The 25,097-nt window shown below is 36.9% G+C and overlaps 1 protein-coding gene across 1 annotated transcript in view; it reads right to left on the reverse strand.

Annotated features, from left to right (window-relative positions):
* Positions 1-25,097, reverse strand: part of LOC135325841 (kinase non-catalytic C-lobe domain-containing protein 1-like) — a 62,120-nt gene that overhangs the window by 10,259 nt on the left and 26,764 nt on the right. The window contains 11 exon segments of the mRNA XM_064503814.1: positions 5,742-6,145; positions 7,837-7,928; positions 9,585-9,729; positions 9,852-10,699; positions 10,786-10,948; positions 11,111-11,204; positions 12,345-12,422; positions 12,763-12,921; positions 15,131-15,192; positions 15,286-15,357; positions 17,700-17,814. Of these exon segments, the coding sequence (XP_064359884.1) occupies positions 5,742-6,145; positions 7,837-7,928; positions 9,585-9,729; positions 9,852-10,699; positions 10,786-10,948; positions 11,111-11,204; positions 12,345-12,422; positions 12,763-12,921; positions 15,131-15,192; positions 15,286-15,357; positions 17,700-17,814 (2,232 nt within the window).

Here is a 25,097-nt window from a genome sequence, read left to right on the forward strand (position 1 = left end):
ACCTAAGAGTTATTTTGCATGAGAAAGAATATCCAAACAGTAACAATATGATGACAGCGAGGAAGAACAGCCTTTCACAGCTATGCTGTGCAGGATGGCTACAGCAAGCATCCTCTGCCCCCCAAAACATTACTGGAGTTACAGTTTTACAACTTCTGAACTGGAGCTGGTTTGTGTGTGATGAGAGTACATTCGAGTTTGTCTAAATCCATTTCTGTAAATATGTCTTGACATGTAATTGCACTTATCTGGTTGTTTTCAAGAGCATTTTCCTAAAATGACACTCCAAAGTCCTCCAAAACTAAAAGCAATAGGCTCTGAAATCAGAGCCCACCCCAGAAATGCTCTGTTAAGCAGCTGACCTAGATCTGCTGCAAGCACTGAATGTCTGACAAAGCAGTGGTTTCCAAACCAGTCTGTAGGCTCTGGTTTTCAGTCAATGTGCAGGTTCACTGGTCAGGCTTCAGCATGGCTAAACAACTACACACGGTTTCAGGCATGTGATAGGTCTTTTTGTCTCATGATTATATGTGAGAATGAATTTTTGGGAACTACTGCTGCTGGACTCGAGTAGTGAGACTACATTTTTCTTACTGATTCCAAGGATTGCTGTCATCTTTCATGCCAGAATTAACTTATGATCATATGAGAAAGACTATGAAATACATTTTGGGGTGCTAACAATTTTTGTAAATGCATTAGTATTTTCATGTATTTATCTAAATTACATTTTCATGACTCTCCCCCCCCCCAAAAAAAAAGCTCTGTATGCACTTATTCTCTTGATATTGAGTATAACTTCAGAACAGAAGAAAATATAGCAAAGTCAGAAGCAGTTAGTCATCATTAAGAACACATGCTTTCTAGATGAAAACTTTGAAATGTTACAAAAGTTCCCACTAGACTGCTCATTTTGCTGTTCAGGAAGTGATACATGCCAGGTTTACATTATACTACACAACCAGGTCAAAAGTCAGGCAGGAGACCTGCTGTATAAAGGATATATCAATTTTGAAGTTCAGTTTATATGTTTTATATTTATGCATTTTATACAATAGAAAAACTAAATTTCTCTTGAGCTATGTAACTTTTAAACAGTGGATAGAGACAGACGTATATCCTGCTTAGCACAATAATATCATTTTTAATGTAAACATTTATATTTGTTTGTGTATCCAAGTTTTCATTGTTTTTCCAGTCAATGAAAGTGGGCCATCCATACTAGGGTCAGCTTCTGATCTGGGATAATAGTTTCTGATAAGTAGCTGCCCTTGTAAAACATAAAGGGACATTGCATTTGAGTTTGTTTTCCCAGCAAAATAGAAAGTAGAAACTGATAAAGCTGAATGTCAAATGCCAATTGGTAGACGATTTTTGAATCGCATGCAATAATATTTGGATAAAAACTGGGATTCTGTTAAATTCCAAGTATTTTAAAATTAACTGTTCAGAAACTAAGTGAGTAAAACAAACAGATTAGATCCCCCCCCCCCCTCAGTTTTCATAGCTAAATGTGGATGAGACATTCAGGGGTACGTGGAAGTCTAACAAATCCCAAATCTACTGGGACTTTTAGAAGGGTCTGCTCCTAGGCATTCAAATAAAATGAGGTTCACAGGAACCAAAAACAGTCAATTCAATAATTACATCCAGTAGTGCTTTTATGTATTAAAAGAAGTTTTAAATAGTATTTAAAAACCAGAATGCACTATGAAAATCGACCCTATATAATTTTTTCCCATCACATACACACTTAGCAATTGAGTTCCAAATAGGAGAGTGAAATGCACACTTTCCATATGTATTCTCGTTGCAGAATGCCTTTCCCTTCAGCAGCGTGTAACAGGTAAACAAGCTGCTGAATAAGTAAGTATGAAAAGACAAAACACACTTGATTGTACCTCTTTTAAAGTAAGTTGTATGTAAAGATGAAAAAATTAGCAGTGCAATTAAGAGATCATGGAAAAAAGAAATGACAGCAGAAAAAAAAGGCTACCCCATGATTAGAACATGATATACTGAAATAAAACCTGCAAAGAGCTACCAGAGGGAAAAAAACCTAAACTAAAAAACACACCTATCTAGAGATTCATTAGGAAACAAGGGTATTGGAACATAATGTGTACTGTGGTTTTTCAAAGTGGTGGCTTTTGTATTTGGGCCCTAAGCTAACTACCAGCGATCTAGTTATGTGAAACAGCATTTTAAATGGAATAAATTCACTCAATGCAGCAGATAGAACTCCCATAAGCAGAATAATCAAAAAACACATGGCTCAGAGCTAAAATATCAAACAACAGATTGGTAAATAGGTTAACTTTTGATGGCATGGACTTACTAGAAATTAATTTGAGTTTGAGCAAAAACCTGTCACTGAGGGGTGCGTTTTTGACAGAAGCTCAAAAGGTTTAACAACACAGTTCACATTAGCAGCAAGAATCACACAACTTAAACCCTGTGGATTTTTAAAACTTATTATATAGTCATCACATACAGACTAGTGAAAGCTCAGAAAAGTTATTATCTAGATTATAAATTGGAAACAGCTTGCTTTCGCTTAAGATTCATTTTTATTTCATCAGTGGAAGTGAAAACAAATTGATTAAGAGAATATAATCACAGGAAGGGAATCAGAAAAAATGGCCATTTTCTGATGTTTGGCATCTAATGGATACGTTAAGAAGCGTCTTGTCCCCTAAATAACTCTGGGCGAGTAGTAGAAGATAGATGCCTTCCCAGTCTATTCTACATCATCATCTTCCATAGACCATTCAGGTATGTGCAATGTTATGGGATTAGATCCTGCTTCCTCTGAAGTATATTTTGCTCCTCAAGACACTTTTCTACAGCATGTCCCTTCGCCCGGGGAACAAAGGAATGGCAGAATCACTTGTTTACTTGGGAAAAGTGATGATTCCAAGTTGCCCTTAAAGCACCGGTGTTTACATGCTGAAGGGCAGCTCCCTGCACGGATCCAGAATACCGGGGAAGAGGGATGGGACAGGGAAGAGCGTGAGCAGAACGTGCTGCGTGTTCACTACGAACCTCCTGGTCACAGGCTGGGGGCAGAGAAGTTGGGTGGAGACTCTGCAAAGGGACTTACAAGCCCTGGAGGGAAGAGCTGAAAGCCAGCGCAGGCAAAGAGGAAGAGGACAGAGGCTAAGGGCGAAGGCTTGGTGCTGCAAGAGAAGTGAAAGCGGGCTGATCAGAGCACAGAAAAACCCTTATTGTGAGGGCAGCCCTGTACGTGCCCCTGGAGAGAGGGCAGCCCTGGCGGCTGCCTTCCCCTCCTGCTTTGCTGCAAGGGCTGGAAGGCTTTGTGTCTGCAGGATGCGTGCCATAAGCGGGAGCTGAACCTGCTATTACTTAGCACAACACACAGAATATATGTTTCTGTGCAAATTAATTTTCCTTTTGCAGTGCATTAATAATACAGCGTACAAGTGAATTTAGTCTTCTCTTAATCTCTGAAGAAGATAGTGGAATATAAACTGAATTTAATGACATAATTGAAGATGATAGTTTATAATGGTATTCTTTTTAACTTGTACACAGAGTGACCTGATGCATTAGGAAGGCTTTTTATGTAAGATATGAGGCTTCTATTTCTACAAATAATTATTTTATTCCTGTTTGTCCATCTGGCCTCATGTGCAGTCCAGATCACATACACTAGTTCTGCATTACTGAAACAGAATAAGATCAGGGTCTAATTCTTGTCCATCTACTAAGATTTCATACTAATTATAACCATCTGATTTTACTAGTCATATATGTGTAATACATATATATATACATACATGTATATTTATATACCTATATATTTAACAAACAAGAAACAAAGATTAGTTCATCTACCCTCAGTATTGAGAAGAGTACGCACTTTTTTCAGGTACTGCAATGTATTTTCTGTTGCTATGAACTGATTACTGAATGAACTGCATTTAGTATCAACAGTAATCTCCCTCAGTGGAATGCATGGGGCACAAAGACTATAATTTTCTACAGACATATCTCATGACTGTTCCCCCTGCCCCCAGCCCCTTGCATGGTTGTTGGGTTAGCCAAGTTCTTGCACATTAGTGCAAATAGTAGCAATATATAATAGCATACATTAATTTTGCAAGCAGATTCCAGAGCCAACACTCTAAACACCTTAAATCTTGCTTCATTTTTGTTGTACATCTGCTAGTTCAATAGGGAAAAACAATTGCCAAGTACTCAGAAGAAAAGATCATTTATCCTTTTGAATCAAGCTAAGTTGGTGAGAGGTCTGTAAAATCTCAGAGTAAGACGACTACTTGTTAGAAAAATCTAATTAGATGCTTATAAAAGCTCCTTACTCTTGAAAATCAGTTCTGCAGACAAGAGTCAGTCCTTTGAATAAGGGAGATTATATGCAAGTCCATTTTTCTCTAGCTGGCATACTTACACAGTGTTAAACAACCCTATAGGATTAAAAATGTGAATACTTGAGTAGATGTAAATTTTTAGAGCAACAGTCCTGAAAGCTTTTTTTCATTTTATTTTTACACAAACCAAGAGTAGGTCACGTTTCGCACGCTGTTTTCTCCTACGTGCCAACACCTGGACATTAAGGAGCAAAAGAGAGGCTGAACGTCCTTAATGAATCAGGCTTTAACTTGCTTGACAGAAAAATACAGTGATGGTTTTTACTGCAAATTGTAGTGAGGTCACATCGTTTCACAGACGATGGATGTGAATAGATCCACTGAGATTTAAACAGACTATCTAGAAATGAAGAAGTCCAGATCTTATTTTCAACTGTCCAGGTCTACTATGTTATGCTCATTTAAATATAAAGCAACAAATTCAACCAATTTCATAGTAAGTAAATCTGCAAAAGCAGTACAACTTTTGTTTCATCTTTATTAAATATTTATCCAGCTGAAAAATTACTGATAACACCAACCAAATAATTAACCACTCTCAGGGACACAGAAAGATTTCAGGTATCCCTACACTAATAGGTATTCCAATACTAACCCACTTACTTCAATTTCATTGTCTCCTTCCATGAACCAGCTCCAACTACATAGGTTTCTACAGTTTCATATATATCCTTACCGCTGCTTTGGACTTAACATATTTATGAACTGAAGCTTGTTACAGACAGATGCACAAATGTAAAAATTAAGTAAATGTGATCAATGTGATCTTTAAGGGCATGGAAGATCTTGCTAATCTAAAATAAACTCCTCCCACCCCAACCCCCAAACTGTTTAAAAGGCACAAGGCCACCCTCTTGATGATGATTAGTGGTCTCCAAGATCTGAGAGCTAATGGCCATTCTGCTGACAAGGGTGAGAAGCTTCAGGGAATTCACTGTGACCAAGGGAAAGGGCTCAGTGCATACGGAGGGCAGAACCTTTTGAGAGCCTGGGCTATACACCAGTCATAGCCAGCCTCAGCTCTTTTTCATAATATTACCACCACAGCTTTGGTGCATACCGCAGGTGGTGCTTTTCCACTCAGCTTCGGGAAGAAAAGACAGGTTGTAGTTCAATGATATCAATTTTATGTCAGTGCTCTTCGTTCCAGAATACTATCCCTACCCTGCTTTATCCCTAAGACACAACACATTTCAGTAGGAAAGCATTTTAGAGTCAGTATTTAACAGAAGAAAGAGGGGTTCAACTGACTATAACACAACAGATATTATCATACTTTTAACCAGTAAGTAAAGAGGTATCTTAATGATTTTAAATCAATGTACTCACCACTTTCTTAGCATCTATATTTTGTGACTCACTTGATTTCTGCTTTCCAAGGTTTTTCACGTAACTATGAACTTCGGAACCAAAACAGTCAGCTCCATAAAATGCACTGCTCCAACCAGGATTACAGCTGTGAAAGTCAGGTAGGTTGGGAGACGCAAGGTAGCTGTTTTCAGCTGTCTTTATCATGCTCTCTTCCCCTGGCTCCATATTTTCTTCTGCAAAGCCTGTACCAACACAACAGTCATTGCTTTGTAAACACTGTCCCTCTTTTTCTATAAGAATAGTATTCTGCAGCCTGAATTCTTTTTCACAGTTATGTGCAGGTGACTCGTCCAAGTCCTTTTCGTCTGGTGATGTATTCATCACAGGCTCAGCCTTCATGTCAAAGGTTGCTTCCACTTCTCCTAAAGAGGGTGAGGGGTGGAGTCAAAGGAATAATGGTCACATGTTTTGATGTATGCTTTGTTAAACTTAAATGCCACACATACAAAATACAATTGTGAGACTGTCTGTGCCCTCTAACAGTGTTATAGGTGTGCTACTCCACTTTAAAATGTCAATTGCTATGACAACAATATCTTTCATGTTCCCTTTATGCTTATTTTGGCTCTGTGCTTTCTTTTTCTCAGCTATACCTTGTAAAATGGTAAAGGTTAAAGAAACTGCAAAACTATTAAGTTTTGGTCAATAAGTTTTTGAAAAATACAAAATATGTTCTGAATACGTACAAAAAGCATTTAAACAAAGTATAGTACAGAAGCTTCAGAACAAAATTAAACATGTCAAACCTGTACACACATCATTAAAAAACTTAGCTCTTCAGATTTTTTCATCCATAAACCTTGAAGCTCTTTACTTCATATATAGAGAGCAAGAGTATTTGTTGCAGCCAAAGGACACACACATGTTACTGTTGAACATTCTACTCCTACAGGACCAGTTCCCTTGAGCTATGATGGGACTTCTCTGAAGTTATAACAGCTACTATCAGTCCTAAGGGATTGCGGTGACAGTCAAAGGTTGGCACGATGCAGACAGGAGCCACCTGCCAGAAGTCTGCCTTTTCACTTGAGCAATCCCCCAGGGCTTAGATATGCCAGCCTTAGAGTTAAATGGACCTGAGTTACTGGTGCAAAGAAGTCACATACCCCATGGGAAGGCCTCGCTCTACACTTGCAATCATTCTAAGCAGAAATAAAAATTGTAACATAGCGTGACAGCAGCCAAGTGCAAGCTCACAAATTTAAGTTTTGCCATAACACCCAATCCAACTTTACTCAAAACAGAGAAGTAACCTAGTTTAAAAACAGATGGACTTCTATGTGCTTTATGTACAAATGCATGAAAATGTGCAAGAAAGGAGATTCAGGACTACAGAAACAAGTGAAATTTCTGTAACTTTAGACTACGAAACAGCTTGTACAAGCTCTGTACAATCCCTTTCCCAGAATTTGTAAATAATTTAGTTGACAATCCCTACTTTTATTTTAATATATTTTTTATTTTACTGCCTGGCTTTGCTTAAATTCTGGTAAGTGAAAAAAGAAGGACCAGGTATGCTAAATGTTAGTGAGTCACCTCTCAGTCTATCCTCACCTGATTCAGTAATGCCTAAGGAGTCAAGCATTTTCTAAAGCTCTCCTCTCTCGCTAAGCTTGCTACGCTGTATGGAGCTGATTCAGTAAGGCTGACCATTTTCTAAAGCTCTCCTCTCTCGTTAAGCTTGCTACGCTGTATGGAGCTGATTCAGTAAGGCTGACCTCTTCCCCCCTCTCTCCGTTAAAGCATGCCACTAGAACATCTACTGGGTGAACACAAGAAAAAAACACATGTAGCAAGTAGGATTTCATGACTTTTTCAACAGTCGCATGTTGCTTTAGAAGCAGGCATCCCACTCAATGACATTTGGTCAGATATATAAGCTTCAAATAAAAAACAATTCCACATGGCATCAACAATGTTCAGATACTCTGTCATAAGCTCTGAGGTGAATGTTTTTCTGAAGGCACACTGCAAGTGCCAGTCTCTCCAAACTTGAGTCACTGGTGGATTCTCAGCACACACAAAGATCTAGAAACACAAAGTCCCTTCTCACCCTCCATCTGATTGCTGCTTGCCAAAAAGCTGTCAGATTGCTTCAGCTCCTGGAATACACTGCCACATTTTGAATCACCTGCCTCAGTTATGCTGAAAATATAAGAGGATGGGGGAAAATTAATGTTTCATATCCTTAAATATTTACATCAGGATAAAATGAGATCTTACGAATAATGCTAGCATCCACATGAAGGACTTCACTGCATTTATCTAACTCCTGATGTTTGTATGCACAATTTCAGTTGTTAATTTACAGGAAAAATGTTCAAATTCGTATCGACATTAAGGCACACTGAGCAAGGTGCAGAGATTTTCCTTTACAACATTTAGCAAAATTTCAACAAAAATATCAGAACACACATAAACAGAAGGCATAACTCCAGGCATAACTTAGACTGCAAATTGTTGCAATGGGTTTTTCATTCAGGATTCAGTCTCTGGATAAGTTGTCCCTAACAAGAATATGATAGTTTTGAGTTAAAGAACATAACAATTAAGAATTGCTGTATTCTGCAGATGAATGGGAAAACAGTATCTCAGTGATATTCTGAGGCAGTTCTTAACTGTGATCTAAAAGCTAGACCTGTATTTTTTTAGTGGTTAATAAACGATGATTTCCTTTTTTCTCCCACTTTCAAAGATTTTACATCCTAAGAAAAGTTCATATAGATGTTGACCTCTTCAGATGTCTCAGTAATTCAGCTGCAATAGCTCAACCTTCTCCTGCCAAAACATTCAACTCTGGGAATTAAGAACCTAACCTCTCACCAGTTTTCAATGGTTCCTTAAAACTCCCAACCCTAACGAGTAATGGGCCAGCATGTGAGGGCCTTATATTTGGAGGTCATACTCCGTTCCCCCTGAAACATGCTGCTCACATGAAACACCTCTAATACTGAAGTTCTCCTGGACTGCATGTATTAAGCTGCTTTGTCAAAACTTCCAGCCTATAGTTCAGGACCACACAGACAAAGAAAACATACATAATTTCTGCATATGCATTCACTACTGCTTACAATAGTTTTTGGTAAGATGTTTTTAAAAATGTGTTACATTTGGAGGTTGCAATAAAACAAGTACAGTCTTCATTGTTTTTCAAGGTAAATATGTCACTGAAAATGAAACAGTAAAAATGTGAATTTAATTAAGGTGGTGTTTTCTCACTTAACATGCTACCTACAAAAATTGTGAGGAGGAACATTAGGTCAAACTAAGGTAGTTAAGTAAAAGACACTTCTAGCAAAGCTAAATTAATTTTCTTGTTCTAAGGTGTTCATTAGAATGAAAAGGATGCATCAAGGCAACTTTACTTTTAAATTAAGGAGAATTTGAGCCAACGCATAAAAAAACAGGAACCCAAACAGAATAAGCAAGTTGAACAGTAAAAACAATATATTTCAGTTCTGATTAAATGGCCTTTCTCTAACATGAGTATGAAGCTTTCCATCAATAGTTACGAACAGTATTTGATCGGAATTAGATCTCCATTATTCACCTACCCTAGGGCAGAGATACAGACAAGCTTTATACAAAGTATTTCCTGCTAATTCATTATTTGCTATGGGGGAAGCCAAGAAGCATCTGATAGAATGGAAAATTAACAGTTGACAGGAAACAAGTAAAGACACCTGAAGAGAAGCAGCATATCCTTTCCTGCTGCTAGTAATAGGCAAGCTCTTAAAATTTTGGAAATAGAAAAAACATCAAGCCAAACTGTAAGAAGGAAAAAGCTGAAAAAATACCTACCACAAATGTGAAGCTCTTTCTCCATTTACAACCTGGTAGAGATTCTCCAGTAATTTTTCATCCCAGTACAGGTCACAAAATTTCTCACAAATTGCATCAGAGAACATACCAAACTTAATTTCCTTTAAGGTTAAAATAAAGTTACCTTATTAAAAAAAAAAAAAAAAAAAAAAAAGAGTGAGTGATAGAAAGAGAAACAGAAAGAACACATTACTAATAACATTCTTTTATATCAATGATATAATATATATAAGAAAACATACATACCCATATTAATAACTTCAACTCCATTCTCAAGATAGCCATCAAATGCAAACTCCTCTTGTATAAGATGAACTACTTTCTGTAATAAAGTGTCACTTGTTCTGTTCTGCTGGGACAAGGCTTCTACATCAAGGAGATAGGAAGTGTTTTGATTCACTGAGGTACACAGTGCATGTCCTTGCTGAGTGAAAACACTGTCTAAACTGGTAGCACACTCAGGATCTTGGCAGTTGGTTTTATTAATTTGGTTTCTTTTTTCAGACTTGTTCTGTGTATTAGTGATTTCGCAGTTTTGCACTTCACGAAGGGAGGCATCGTCTTCTGTTTGTGTGCTCATTTTATAACTTGCAATAGTACTCGAAAGTAGCACTGGCAAACTATGACAGCAGTCATAAGCAATTCTTGAACGAAGAGGTTTATTTGGTATTTGCTCTGATACAGCTAAATGTACTGGTACAAACGTTAAAACTCTTTTCTCTGTGTCCTGTTTGAGAATGATGTTATTTATATGAAGAGTATTGGAAGATGCAGGAAAAGCCAAGGAGCTTGAAGAAACTTCAGATAAAATGTTTTTTTCTTGTAAAAGATGCGAGGAATCAGACCGTGATGGTAATGTAACCGTAGAAATAACCACGTTGCCAGACTTTTGCTCTTCTGAAGATATTTGGGATGAGTAGGCTGGCATTTGTAAATGACACTCAGGTATTTCAGGTGCAGTTTCAACAACAGCTGGGTCCTTGGTACCATGACCATTTGTGTCTCCTTCATATAATACTGATCTGTTGTGGTCCATGTGTTTTTCTTCTCCTATCTCTTTCTTGCATTGCACAGAAGTTGGTTTGTGAACCTCTCTGAAAAGGAGCAAAGTATTTTTGAGGACAAATTCAGTAGATTTAATAACAAACTTTTAACTTATTTTGCAGTAGGATATACTAACTTTATTATATTTGCATTTTGTTGCAAAATAATAGGCTTAAAGTGAGCTGCGGGAGAGGTGAATGCAACAGGTAGTGTAGTCTTCTCACAATTTAGAGAAATCTGGCATGGTACTGGTCCTTTAACTGCTATAAGCTTACTTTCACTGGTAATAGGCACAAATCCTGAAAACAGAAAGAGAATTAGATGAAAGATGAACAATATGTACAATATAAAGGCAATGGAGAAAGAAAAAAACCTGTGTACCTGACTGAGAAAATCTCACCCAGGGAATTGATTTAGAGAATACTGAAACAAAGGAAGTCTCAGAGAATCTGACTGCTTACCTAGACTTGACTCTGAAGGGTCCATTTCATGTCTTTCATTTTTAAGTCCAAAAGGAACATGATCTTGAGAAGGGATTACTTCTTCCTTGGAAGCCTAGCAATAAAAAATGAAGTCCAAACTCAATCTATCAGGTTTTTTTTTCTTTAAACTCTGCTCAGCACATTACTTCAAAAAACTATAAACCTAGAATATTAAGATTTTGAACTTCTGTTACCTGCAAAGTAACAATCTAGTCACACCTAAGTGGAGAATTAAAATGACTGCTACACAAAACTCTAAGGATTGGTAGAACTGTTTGTAAATCTTGATAATTCACTGCATAATTTTCATAACCATAATTTTGAGGCAATTCATAGTGTTGAATAAAGTCAATTCCCCAGACCAACTGAACAGTGTTGTGTGTCCTATACATGGATATGAAACATAAACAGAACACAGCAACTTCATATTAACGCTTTCCATTCTTTGATTAGAGGGATGTAAGTGAAGGAGAGATCATGAAACTAAGTCACCGGCTCGCCTTATTTCTGGGCTCTCATCCATGCAGGTTGTGGAGTTCAGGTGTCATAACCTAGCGAGTGACCACTCCAACACGGAAAGATAGATATTCTGCTGCCTCTCAGGAACTACAAATATTTTTCTTCATAAAAATTCACTGGCCCACTGTAACAGCTACATCAAAAGTGTGACAAAATTGTTATCTTTTAATTAACTTTAGATTATTACATTAAAAAGCTTTTGCATCCTGGCCCTAATTCCTGACTAAGTAATACTTGCGAAGTGCAACCACATCATTTCAAGACTTACTAACTTTCAGGCTCTTTTACATATGCAGAGCAAACTTAAATATAGATGGTAAAATACATATCTAAGAGTAGACATTAAAAAATCAGACTTCTAAAATCAGAATATAATTTTCACGTCTCCTTTACATTACTGCAAGGAATTAAAAATATATATTTGTTGTGTGTGTCACTATATAATTAAACATATTATATATTATGTGTATATATAAACACACATACATATAATTCTTAGTATTATATAAATATTTTACTGTTAATAATGTTTTCATAAGAGCAGTACTTAAAGATTACTTAAATTTTTTAAAAAAATTAGAACAAACTTAATTACACTTGCAAGGATCAAAAATCTTACTAGAACATATTTTACAGAAATAAGTGGAAAAAAATGCAGCAAATTAAGAAAAAAAAGAGGGAGGGGCACTCTTACCTTAAAGACAAATTTGTTCAACAATGCCAGAATTTTTTTGCTGTTTATACCTCGATCAAGTAAATAACAACTGCATGTCTAAAAACATAAAAACCATAATTTTCAATTAGTAAACAAGTTTTCAATTAAGCGAGCTACTCTTGGAGAAGGACAAAGTCACAATAAATAGTCAGTCAAAGTTAATCTAAGGAAGTCTTATGAACTTATTTCAATTACTTTATTGATAATTTCAATATAAATTAAAAACACACCCCTTCATTTCCCTAGAGGAGTAACATTAAAAAAAAATGAGTGGTTATCATTTAATTTGATAGTAGCCTATTACCAAAAATAAATTAATATTTTGATTTTCAAATCACTAAAATAAGGCTCTGACCACAACTAACAGTTTCACATAAAATTGTTTAAATATAGTAACCTTAATTGCATCAGCTAGAGAAGGTCTTTCGTCAGGATTTTTTTTTGCCATATCCAGAAGAAGGCTTTTTAACTTTCTTGGCAACGCTAGTTTGTGATGAGGTGGGAAGCTGTATTTTGCTGCCATCCACAGAACTGCAGCAACACCATAAATGCAGACCTATTAGTATAACATAGGAGAGAGGAAAGATGTAAGGCGACCAAAACAATTTCCTCAAAACCAATCCCCCGTAGTCATCCAAACATGCTTCCTCCACCCCCAAAGTAAAGAAAATGCACGGGAGCTTCCAAAGAGCAGGCTGCCGTCAGCTTCTGAAGATGCTGGTGAAAATCCCAGCCCATTTCAAAAACTAGCAGCTATGCGTGCAGTGCTGATAATAGTAGCTAGTATTCTACTGTTGGAACAACTGACATAATTTGTCTTATTGTTTGTCTAGGAGAATTATTAAAAGTGTTTTGTGTTACATTTTGACGAACCCCTTTCTCATGTAAAAATTTAGATTACTGCAAGCTTTAGGGTTCTACCATAACATCTGACCAGCAGCAATTTACTTAAAAAAGGCCATGACAATCCAGCAAGTAAACGGCACAAAGTAATTACAAGCTGGTCTGCACAAGTCATATTTTACAGAGAAGATTATGCCTATCAGAAGAAGTAGGTACTATATATTTATTTCAGGAATTGTAGTGCTGGCAGCTAGACTACTTGAAGTTGCCATGATGAGAGACCTTGGAAAAGTACTTGATCTTGACAAGCGGTCTGATTTTATTTGAAGAATTACTATTTTCAGACAGAGACTCATTCAGACTATTTAACACTCAGCAGAGTTTAGAAATGCAGCTCTGCCATAGCTAAAGCACCACGCTTGATCCCATTGCCTCTGGGGGGCATTGAAAAGGCTCAGGGAAGAGCAACCTAAGCATAGCACTAAATGATGTGGCCGTACAGTACAGAGTTTTCTAGCACTCTTTTGAGCCATGTAAACAACACTGGACAACAAGCAAGTTCACTGTAAAGTAAGCAGCCTGTGAACCATCTGAACTGTTGAACAAAAGCTATTAACAGGTACAAAAAGTCTGAAGGAAGAGAAAGCAGCTCCCCCAGGTTATCTTCCTCTTAGGTTCAGAGTCCCAAGAGGTCAACAAGATTACAATTTTAACTTTTTTTTTTCTTTTAAAGGAAAAATTACCATCCAACCCAGCACATGCTCTGCAAAAGCTCCTTTTACTGATGAGCAGCGTAGTTACTGTGGCTGGCACTACACAAGCCTTGATATCCATACCACAATTCTAACTGTTAACGTTCATAACAACCAAACAGTTATACAAGTATCAGGATAAAGCCAAAAACTGAAGTGAACTTAGTCAGAATTCTACATATAATGCTGGAGAAAAACAATAAAAAAATTATCTGGATTTTCTAGAGATAAAGCATAAATCATGAAAGCTTCAGGATTATTAATTCCACTGTCTGCTGAAGCTGCTATATTATATTTCAGGGTTAGTTTAAGCTTCAAGATAGCTTTTGAAGCTTTCAAAAAAGCTGCATGTTGGATCAAAGCAATTTAATTTAAGAAGAAGGAATGACTTTAAAGAAAGGAACTATATAAATATTTTCTAGTTACAAGTAATTTTACAGAAAGACAAAATCTGGCTTTTGAAGATTTTTAAAGCCGTTTTTCTTCTGATTCACAACTACTATTTCATATTTGTAAAGGGACACACAGGACAGGAGATACCTATTAGCTCCTCTCTTTTCATATTACAAAATAGAAAGATACTGTAAATTCAAATCTTTCCTAACTCATAAGATTGCTACAGTACAGTTTGCAATTGAGATGCAATTGCAATGGAGACAAATACTCACTTGCTGATTAGTTAATATTTTTATCATGTTTGGTCTGAGAGCTCCATGGCACTTCTTTCTATAGGAAAATGCTCTAGGGGATACTACTACAGTTACATTGACAAACTCATAATGTTAACAGTGTTATTTGTATCCAATATTCCATAGCAGATTAACGCCTGTCGGCTTTAACCTGAACAGTTCAAAACAGTCACCTTAGCATGCCTTCAAGAACATGAAATATGACTTCAAGTGCTAAAAAACAGAAAGCAATTAAACCTTACGGAAAACTATCAAAGAACAGATTTTGGCAGTTACTCCAATAATTTGGGAGAGGGAAGGCAAATAGTTTTTAAGAAGCAACTGATTTTATGGGAGACTAACACATTCCAAAGCACAGATTAATGAGAAATAGCATTATTATCAAAATGTTAAAATGTTTTTGCTTTCTCCTTCAAGGAACAGAGGGGTACAACTGCCCACTGATAAAATGAACAGCAACCCACATAACCTACCACATTACCTTCTCGGTAACTACATCCTCCTCTTCAATTTCAGGAGCTAAATAAAATACATCACAAGATTCTGAAAGAGAAAAGAAAACAGAAACAGATATTTTCTTTCTTCTTTTCTCCTTAAAAAAGGAATAAAGGCAGACTGCTCAATGTATCAGTTTACCTTCAGCTTTTGGAGCAGCAAAGAGGATACTTCCATGGCAGTCAATCTGTACAGAGTCCAAACATAAGAACACTGCAAAAGAAGTCACAAAAGACAAGCTGTAATAAATGTCTGTCCTTGTAACTGTGTAACACCAGTCAAAGAAATGAAATAATTTGAATAATAATTTGCAACATCAGCTATCATCCTAGGCTATGATAAATGAAGCTTTAAATAACACTAGTGCTGGAACAGAAACCACCCAATATAACAGCAGATGAGAAATCACCCTAAGCTGCAATTACAGACAGGTAATTCCTTCCAGAAAAAAGACAAGAAAGTAAAACAAAATGGGAACAAGATAAATAAAAGGACTTAGAATGCTGCAAGTTTATTCTCTTTATATTGAGCATTGAAGAGGAAGGCCAAGAAAGGAACAAATGAAAGAAATGCTTCGGCTAGACGTGCTCCAGTCTTTTTACAGTCTTCAAAGCACAGCCTAATTTAACATACTTTAGCATAATAAGCCATACAGTCAGCAATGTAGTCCTGCCTTTGCAGCTACCACCAAATAAGCCCCTTTCCTGTGAAAAACAGGGTGCTAGGACAATAAAATTAAAATTAAATACTAAAAGACAAGTTTGAAGAGGTCTAGGAGTAAAAAAGAGATATAAAAAAGCAAATCATCCTTTTGTAGTTATCTCTACAAAACATATCTAAAACCATCTAACTTCATTAAAATGTGCTTGACCTCAATTTTGGCCTCAATATGCTTAACGTAAATACAGGCTTGCCTACTACCTTCCATAGTATTTAAGCCTGACCTGAACTACTTGTCTTGTCTTTTGTAGCATGACCATTTTCAAAAATATATGAAAATGCTAACTTCAGGGTATGTTTTCTTATCCGGATAATTTCTCATAAGCATAATGAAAAAATGCACTCAAGGGAGGATTTTGAGGAAAAGGCTGTCTAGTAGAATAAATAAATAAGAACTAGTCCAGCCTGTTCCGCATTTCATCTATTTAGCTATCATTCATCAGCTACCAGTCTACCAGCAATGAGACAAAGGATATTTTAACATATTGTTTATATCATATCAGCATCATCTTTAATAAGCTAATTTTTTAAAAGGGAATGCTCGACTTCCTTGCTCTTCACCCTGCCCCGAAATAGCAGCACAACTGTAAGTCACTCCGGGATGCGCAGTCACTCGCTCCGAACAGGCAGAAATTCCTCTGGCAGAAACATTCTAAATCTGAAAACTGTATTCAACTTCAAAGCAGCTTTATTCTTCAAGTAGGGAGTTTTAAGTCAGGTGCCTTCCATTTAGTGGCTTAGTATCACTATGTTCACTTTCATAGGCTAGGTAAGGTTCAGATCATAAGTTGGATTTTAGTATTTTGAAGGCATATGCATTCTGGGTGCATGTAAGTATGGCAGCAGAGGCTTACTAAGCATATTGAATTAGAGTCTGGGCCATTATGTACAGTAATTTGAAGCCCTCAGAAACACTAGGAACATGCATTATGGGGTTGAAATAGTCCTTCTGTTGCAATGCAGGTATCAGATACTCAGTTTTGAGGGCGACATTGCTTAAAGTGCTCAGAAATCTCTTTTTATAGTCAGCTTCCCTGTAACTTTTTTATACCATAAAAGACAAAGTGGTTGAAACTGAAAACAGAAGACATGCAGTAAGCTTTCTGTACCCTACTATCCATTTGTTCATATTTAGTTCCAGACTTCAAACTAATTCCTATCCAAATCCTCAAAAGCTGGCTTCTTAAAGCAAGAAAAAAGTAAAGGCAGGTCATCTCTGCTCTTATTTGCTACAGCTTTCTAGTTAGTATAAGCTAGACCAAACATTCAGAACACCTACTGAAACGTAGGACCGTCTTCTCCCACGTGACGTACAACATACTCCAATTTTGTCAAAGGTCTACTCCCCTTTCCTCTCTCAGAAGCTGCCTTCTGAGAACTCTCCCATAAACTCAGGCAAAAGAATGGGCAAAGAGTAGAGGAAATTCATGGCAAGATCCTGGGCACTTTAAATTGGCAAAGGCCTGGATTGTCAAAAACATGTTGGGTGTCACAAACAAACCCAGGCAAGAGAGAGCAAAGAGGAAGTTTTAAGACTACTTAGATATGAAACATATATTCCTTCCCCTGCACTCTCCTTCCTCCCCCCCCCCCCAAATATCATAACAACACAGAATAAGGAGAAAATAAGAGATTTTTACAATGCTATACATAGAAGAAACCTCCAAATGGAGTAACAAATCAAAGTCACAGTTTAAAGTGTGAAATTAGAAATATTGCCTATTATTTTTTCTATACAAAAAATAGAAGAGTGATATTTTACATCAATGGCCTAAACAGAACATTAAAGCAGTGGACATAAATAAACAAATATTTCAAAATAATTAAGCCTTTACCTGGATATTCTATGCAAGTCTGCAGAGTACATAAACATTCATGACATAATGCCCACAGTTCATAGTCTTTCAGAGGCTTACCATACCAGGACAAAAGGAGTTTTAGAGATATCCACTGCAAAAAAGAGTGAGCATGGAGAGAATTATTAGAAATTATTGCAAAACAAAAATGTTTACTGGTGCAATGAAAAATCAAATGCTAACAAACAATGTGCATACCTTAAAAGCATTAAGAAAAGGTATTTATGGCGGTTGCTGGTAGTAAACTAATAGTTCTTCTTACTGAAAAAAGCATTCCCCAGTTAACTGTATAGATGAATAAATCTCTTAATTGCATTACAAAAGTGTAATTCAAATTAGATTTCACAAAGAATAGAAGTGCTTCAGGCAAAGTGAGCTGTTTGGAAGTTCTCTCTTGTTACATTAGGAAAAGATCCTTTCATAACGTCAAAGACGACCTATAACCGAAGGGATATCATCTGGGCTTAAAGATGTAAAAATCCAAACAAAAAACAACAAAAAATTCAAATCCTGATTTACCCTAACAGTTGCATTACAAGTCTTACCTTAAAGATTTCATCAACATTTCTTGTTCTTCTGTGAAAGAATGTTAACAGTATTGACAGAATTAATGACAGGTTTATTTTGAAGTTGAAGCACATTATGTTGTTTTCAATCACTGGCTGTTCAGTTTGCAAAACATGGTTATAAATTTAGTTTTTATACCTGGCCTACACCTTAATATGACAAAGATACTGCTCGAATGCAATAGGACATTTATTTACTGTTCTTCAGAGAATGCATACTTTATATTTTGTGCATGTTTTTATATAAGAACTTGACATTGATAGTACTACATAGACATTATCTTCTAGATCAAGCTGTGCTAATAGAAGAGATTATCACTATCGGTGGTTTTTATTACCCACCAGCTGGACATTACCCTCTTCAGCCATCGACCAAAGGAGCAGTAAAAAACAAATTCACTGCAGGCAGATCCCTCTGGGTTAGTGCAGACCATCAAACTATTTAAAACAACATGGTACATTCTCTGTTGTGCATGCAGCCTCTAAGATATTTAACTATTGCTAAATAGCAACTTTCAGCCACGTTGGAGAAAAGAACTACCAACATCAATTCGAGATTAACTTAATTGGGGGGGAAAAAACCCCTAAAAACTAGAACACAGGAAACAAAACCAAAAATACAAACCTTGAAAAATATTTGTTGCTGTTATAAACACCTTTAAATCCCCAAATCTAAACAGACTAGGGGTCTGATCTTACTTACAGTCTGGTTACACAGCATGGTAGTACTATGCTACATGTTTGATAAAGTCAATCTCTGAACTGTTGTTTGCTGCAGTCAGTTTTTCATGATCCTGGCTATGGATCACCCTTCAGTGAAGCACTATTTGGATTTTATAATACAACATATAATGCGTAGATGACTGCATTACCTTTAATCAAGATCAACAAACAAACAACTCCCCTGCAATCTATGGGGGAGAAAAAGAGAACCACATTAATTTCTGTACCTTTTCCGATAATTTAATATTTACCATAATATAGCTGTCAGAGAAGGTAAATACTTTGGCCTCATACTGTTTAAATAATCCTTAAAGGTGAGCCAGATGAGCTATTAACTTTTAATAAGATGTGCCATCAAACACTGCTTTACTTAAAATGTTATGTAACCTCTCCACCTTCAACACATTAAAAAAAGAATTGGATGCTTGTATTATCACATACTTCTTGGTATCACTTTGCAAAAAGTAGTAAATTTAGTACAGATAGATATGAATACAGGTAATCGGGTTAAATTTCATTCTCAAATTTTGCCATCATCAGCACCCTGGAGTGCAAAATTCTTTTGCAAATGTTTTCCTTGGCTGCATCTAGAGAAGTAACCTCTAGCTGCCTGACAAGAAGGCACCAGCTGCGCAGCAGGGAGGAAGAGACCAGATAGTCAAAGGGATGAACTAAAGACTATTCAAAACAGACAGAGCTCCACACTGTTGAAGGATTACTGTCCCTGATCAGGGTTGTGTTCCCCTCTTCATAGCGTAACACTTCCCAAATGCCTCAGAAATGTCTTTGCTCACAGATGGTTTACCACAAAAACAGCAGTCAAAGCTTCAAATTCACGGTGGAGAGCTGACATGTGAAAAGAAAAATCACAAGAAGAGGACTTCCACAGACTGAGTTTAAAGAAGACCTATTTTTTTTTTTAAACAGTAGGTACATACACCCCTGCCATGTTTCTCTCCAAGAAAATCCCTCCTCCTGCAGTTTGTGTCCCTAGAGGCTCTAAGGGCTGCAGCAGAGAAAGACGGACTTTCTCTGCTGCGCACACAGATGGGCCCCCGTGTCCGGAGGAGGCGATCGACAGCTCGCAAGGGGAAGAACAATCTCCCGCTGCGCTGGAGACTGAACTTAGCTGCACAGTAGGGCGCTCAAATGTATTTCTCATCACTTCTGGCATATCCAAGCTCTCTAGAGGAAGAAAGACATGACAGAAAGCTTTAAATATAGCAGGAAAGTAGAGGGGAAAAAAACCCCTAGGAGCAGCAGCAAAAGTTTATGACAAGAAAGAGGAAAGTGAAAGAAAATAGGGGATGAAAAAGCACCAGGAACTGAAATTGTGTCTCAGAAGAAAGAAGGATGCAGGAATTGTGATGAACAGAGTCTGGTTAAAATACTTTCCAAAGGAAAAAAATATATATGCATTTCCCAACCTAGAGTCATGAGGAAATTTTTATTTAAGCCTCAAAGCAGGTATTTAACTTAGCAGACGTTCGGATTCCACTGCACTTGCTTATGTTTTGGTAAACAGGTAAGTGGAATTTTCCCTTCTTTAGGTATCTGTCTCACATGCAAGTCCAGATCTAATTCACAGCTATTAGCTTTTTCTACAACTCAAAAAAAAAAAAAAAAAAAAGAGTCTGAAGTGCTGGAAAATATCTGACTAAAATTTTTAGCAAAACAGTCTGTAGCACGTTTTAAGTCTGCTTCCTAAGTATCTATTTTGACACTTAGCAGAGCGAGCTCAAGACAACCATTCAGCATGCATAAGGCCTCAGGTCCACTGCACCTAAATCATTAACATTGCTCATTTCCTCTACTTGTTTTAATGCTGAGATATAAAACATTTAATCTATATTATCACTGGTGATTACTGCACTAAAATACAAGCAAAATTTTAATCCAGCGCCTCTTCCTGGAAATTTTTTCATGCTCTAAAATGAACTTTTTCATAAGAGAAATTTTTAAATAAGAAAGTTTTTTTCACCACACAGAAAATTTGACTAAAAATATGGAAAAGTCACATGGCTGATTAATGCCTATAACTACATAATGGTGACATTTCGCTTTATGCCAAAAAGATTATATTTAAACCTCACTTGTTGAGAAAATGATTTTTTCCTTCAGAGTTAGTAAAAGCATTTATCAGGTCTTCTTTTTCATGGCTGATACCAGAACTGTACAACCATAATTTTAGCAAAGTATCCAAACAATGACAACAGTTAAAGATTTCATGAACATGATGCTGGGATATTTTAAACAGCCAAAGCAAACAAAGACTTTCATTATTCTTTACTTAAGGAGTACTATTCTGGGAATAGACAACTTTTCTTTCCTGCAAGTGTTATTTCCCCAGTGTTCAAGTGTCATTGTTTGGCTACATGGGTTTTCACCTCTCTTATGCTTGACTGGGTATGAATGATCAACATGAAACAAATGTGCGTATGCCAGGATCCTGTTAACCCTTCCCATGTGAAAGCCACAGCATCTGAATCACAGAGAAACATTTAAAAGCATTAGAGATGGGACACACCTGATTAGAATGCAATTGGTTAGAGAAATAAAGGATCTCCACTCAAACTTGAAGTGAAAAATACTTATTTATGGCATGCAAAACTATAAAAATGCTAAGAAAACCCTCACAAGATACATTGCAGTAGCAAGACACAGCAAGCAAGTATTTTTAGTAATGCCTACTAGCAGTAAAGCACACAACATTAAGAAGCAGTTTTGGGATATTAGAAAAATATTGTCCACTGGAGAAGTACTATTGACAGGTAAGAAAAACCATCTATTCTCCAGAGTAGACAAGGTTGATCTTCAGCCGATGGGACTTGTATTGCACTCTAAATAACAAGAAATACTTAAAAGAGATGCTAGAGATACTAGTCTAAAAGCTCTGTTTGCAGTAATCATGCTTATATATTACAGAAAACTGATACAAGAGCAGCACTGTAAATCTTATGAGGTGTTATCCATTTAGCCCAGAGGATGGAAAATACATTCTTAGGGCTCCACACTCATTTTGTCCCTTTGCAGCAAGTGAGCAGACTCAATTATTAGTTTCTTAAATTCAAACATTTTTAGGTATTTGTTAAAACTGTGGCATTCAGAAATGAAAGGGAACTTGAAAGGGTAAGCAGAAATCAGGTGTAAAATTTGGAACCAAAGGATAGCACCGTATGGGTTTATTTTTGCAATTGTCAGGACGTAAGACAGAGGCAGAAACAGCTGTTTCAGAAACCTGAGGAATAAAATCTGGCTTCCAGAGGAGAAGGAGAGAGTTGAAAAGCTTCTAAAAATAAAAAAAAATACAATAGAAAACCCCAACCCTTTCACTAAGGAGAAGGCTCACAAGAGAGCCCTCCATACCATTCAGCAACTATTGAAAATGAATGACTCTCCCTTAGCATCTCCTCCGGAAAACAAACAAACGAACAATATAGATTTGCAGGCTAGAAGCTCTGCATTTCAGGGAACAGACAGTCATTTTGTTTGGTAAGAAAGCTAAAGGTCTTGCTCACAGAAGCTGATATACCTAAATGCTTTTCTTTCTCTACCCAAGTTAGGGGGAAAAAAAAAAAATCTCCTAGATTACTTGAGACATAGGATTTTAACAACTTCTAAAGAGCATAATATTTTTATGTGGCAGGACCTGAATATTTGCTGGGATTACTAAAAAAAGAAAATAGAGCATGAGTCTATAAAACCTTTTTTCTACTGAAAACATAGCTTTATAAGCCTCTGGTTTCTTGGACATCAGCTGCCCTGCTGTCTTCATTTCAGACCACATTTGCTACTCTGCTTTTCAGATAGCTGGAACAGCAGTTACCTTTTCTTAATTCACTGTGATCGGCCAACAGACTAGGCAGGAGCAGGATAACCTCACTTCGATTAGAGCCTACCTGTCTGGAAGAATGAAGTTCTGTGCAGGCTGTAGATCATTTTGTTTTAAATTGATGATAAAATGTCTGAAGAAAAGAAGCATTTTAACATTCAGAAGAATGGCAGACTAATCTGAAAACATATGTTCTGTATGCCAATTTCAACTGCTTTTGCTGGAAAAGCAACCAGAACAGTCCCTATGGCTTTTAAATCTTGGGAGAAATTTGGGAAGCCGTAATTCTGAGAAAGCTTAATTTCTTGAAAGCATCCTCATGTACCCAGACAGACTTAAAACCTGGTCCTGGTGGTCCAGTGAGGACAGAATATAGGTCTTAATTCAATAGACTTTTTCCTAAAGCAGTACTCCTTCTCAATGCACTCAATTCATGTTCTTAAGTGGTGGCAGCTTATTTATCCCACATACTTCTCCAGTTAACAGAGCCTGAAGTAAGTCCACTTCCATGTTCAGACAAGTGATGCTGAAGTATAGTATCTATATTCCTTGGAGGAAAAAAAAGCAGCTGCATGGCTTTATAGTCATCCGATAGCTAGAATTATTTCAGTCACCCTCTCCCTGACAACTTGAATGCAATTAATTTTAGGTTTATACACTTCTGCATAAAAATATAAAATATCCTTCCAGGAAAGGAGATTCATGGCATAACACAGATGAAAGACTGCAGATAGAGCTGTTTCTGTCACTTGAATACTAAGACATAACAAGCTTCCTCACAAGAAATCAATGGCTGAAAATGCCACGATCCTTGTTAGAAATACAAGCACATCTACAAAATAAAGCAGGTTCATGGAAGTCCAGAGGAACAAATGACGTAGCAGAAGTAGACAATTTTGGAATGATTTTGGAGCTCATGATCCCCTTTCACTCCCTTCTGAAGTATGTAGGGTTGCATAGTCCAGAGCAGGAGAGAGAGGAAAAAGGAAAAAAATGCTTACAATAAAAGGATCTTTTCCTAGAGTCTGAAGAAGAAACCTACAGGATTTAAAAACTAAACAAAGAAATAAATATGCATGCAATGAGTAACTCCCTGAGAGAACAAAACCATGCCATGAGGTATGTATCCATATTTACTATCCTCCTGCATTATGAATTTTATAAGCACACATGATATTTAGAGGAGAAGAGAGGGAAAGAGAAAAAGGCAGTAAGAACAGTCTCTTTAATGTGGCATCCATTTCTCAGCTATAATGAATCACAGGCTCCTTACGCAGTTGACTGTCATTGATTACTGCTCCAGTGGAGGTGTCAGAGCAGGGTGAAAACAGGGAAGGATACAGACTGAAAATAACCCTAGAGGCCACTGCATTGGATGACTGAAAGACAAGCTGTTAGGCAAGGAGAACAGGCAGAGCTGTCAGTAGAGACAGCTGAGGAAAAGTCTTCACCATCATTTCTGGAAATGAAGTGTGCACTGGATGCTTGTGCTGCTCATTCTTTCCAAGGCACAGCACAGCTAGAGAAGCATCAACCGTCCTGCATTTTCAGCCAGCAGTTCTCCTATTACATGGATTGTTTACATCTCTTCAAGTGTGGCACAAGAGAAAACCATCTAGTGAGAGACCAAATTTGTCCACCCTGAGAATCTGTAATCTGAGCAGAGAAGAGACCACACTACACTACCTATCACTGAATTCTAGTAGACAAAAAAAAAGGTAGTAAACTTTCCCTCTTCTTATTTGGCTATTTATAGAGATGAAATGCTTGAGACATATCCATCATATTGTGCACATATTTGAATTTGATCATGAAATATACATAGCACACACAGAAGCAGTAATTTAAGAACACAGGATAAATACAGCATATGTACAATTCTCAAAATCCTAAATGCATATGTAGATTAAAAAAAGTGGAATCTTTTCCCCTCCTGAAGCAGATGGGATACTGCCATTGATTTCAACAAGGCCAAGTTTACACCCAGGAACTCTACAATTTTCATAAGCACCTGGGAGGCCTACTGCAAAGTACTGAACTTCATGTACTGACAGCAACATAGAGACTCAAAAATCTACATATGCTTTGGTAATGTATTCTTACAAATGTAATTAACTATTAATTATGCTGCACTAACACACTAGTGAGTGAGCTCCCGTACACTTTGTTAAAAAATTAAAATGAATGTTGATTTTGCAATAGGAGAAATTTCACTGTAGCATTTTACCTTTGAAGAGAAAAAAGGGTCACCACATT

The sequence above is a fragment of the Dromaius novaehollandiae genome, unplaced genomic scaffold (genome assembly GCF_036370855.1).
Source record: "Dromaius novaehollandiae isolate bDroNov1 unplaced genomic scaffold, bDroNov1.hap1 HAP1_SCAFFOLD_30, whole genome shotgun sequence".
NCBI lineage: Eukaryota > Metazoa > Chordata > Aves > Casuariiformes > Dromaiidae > Dromaius > Dromaius novaehollandiae.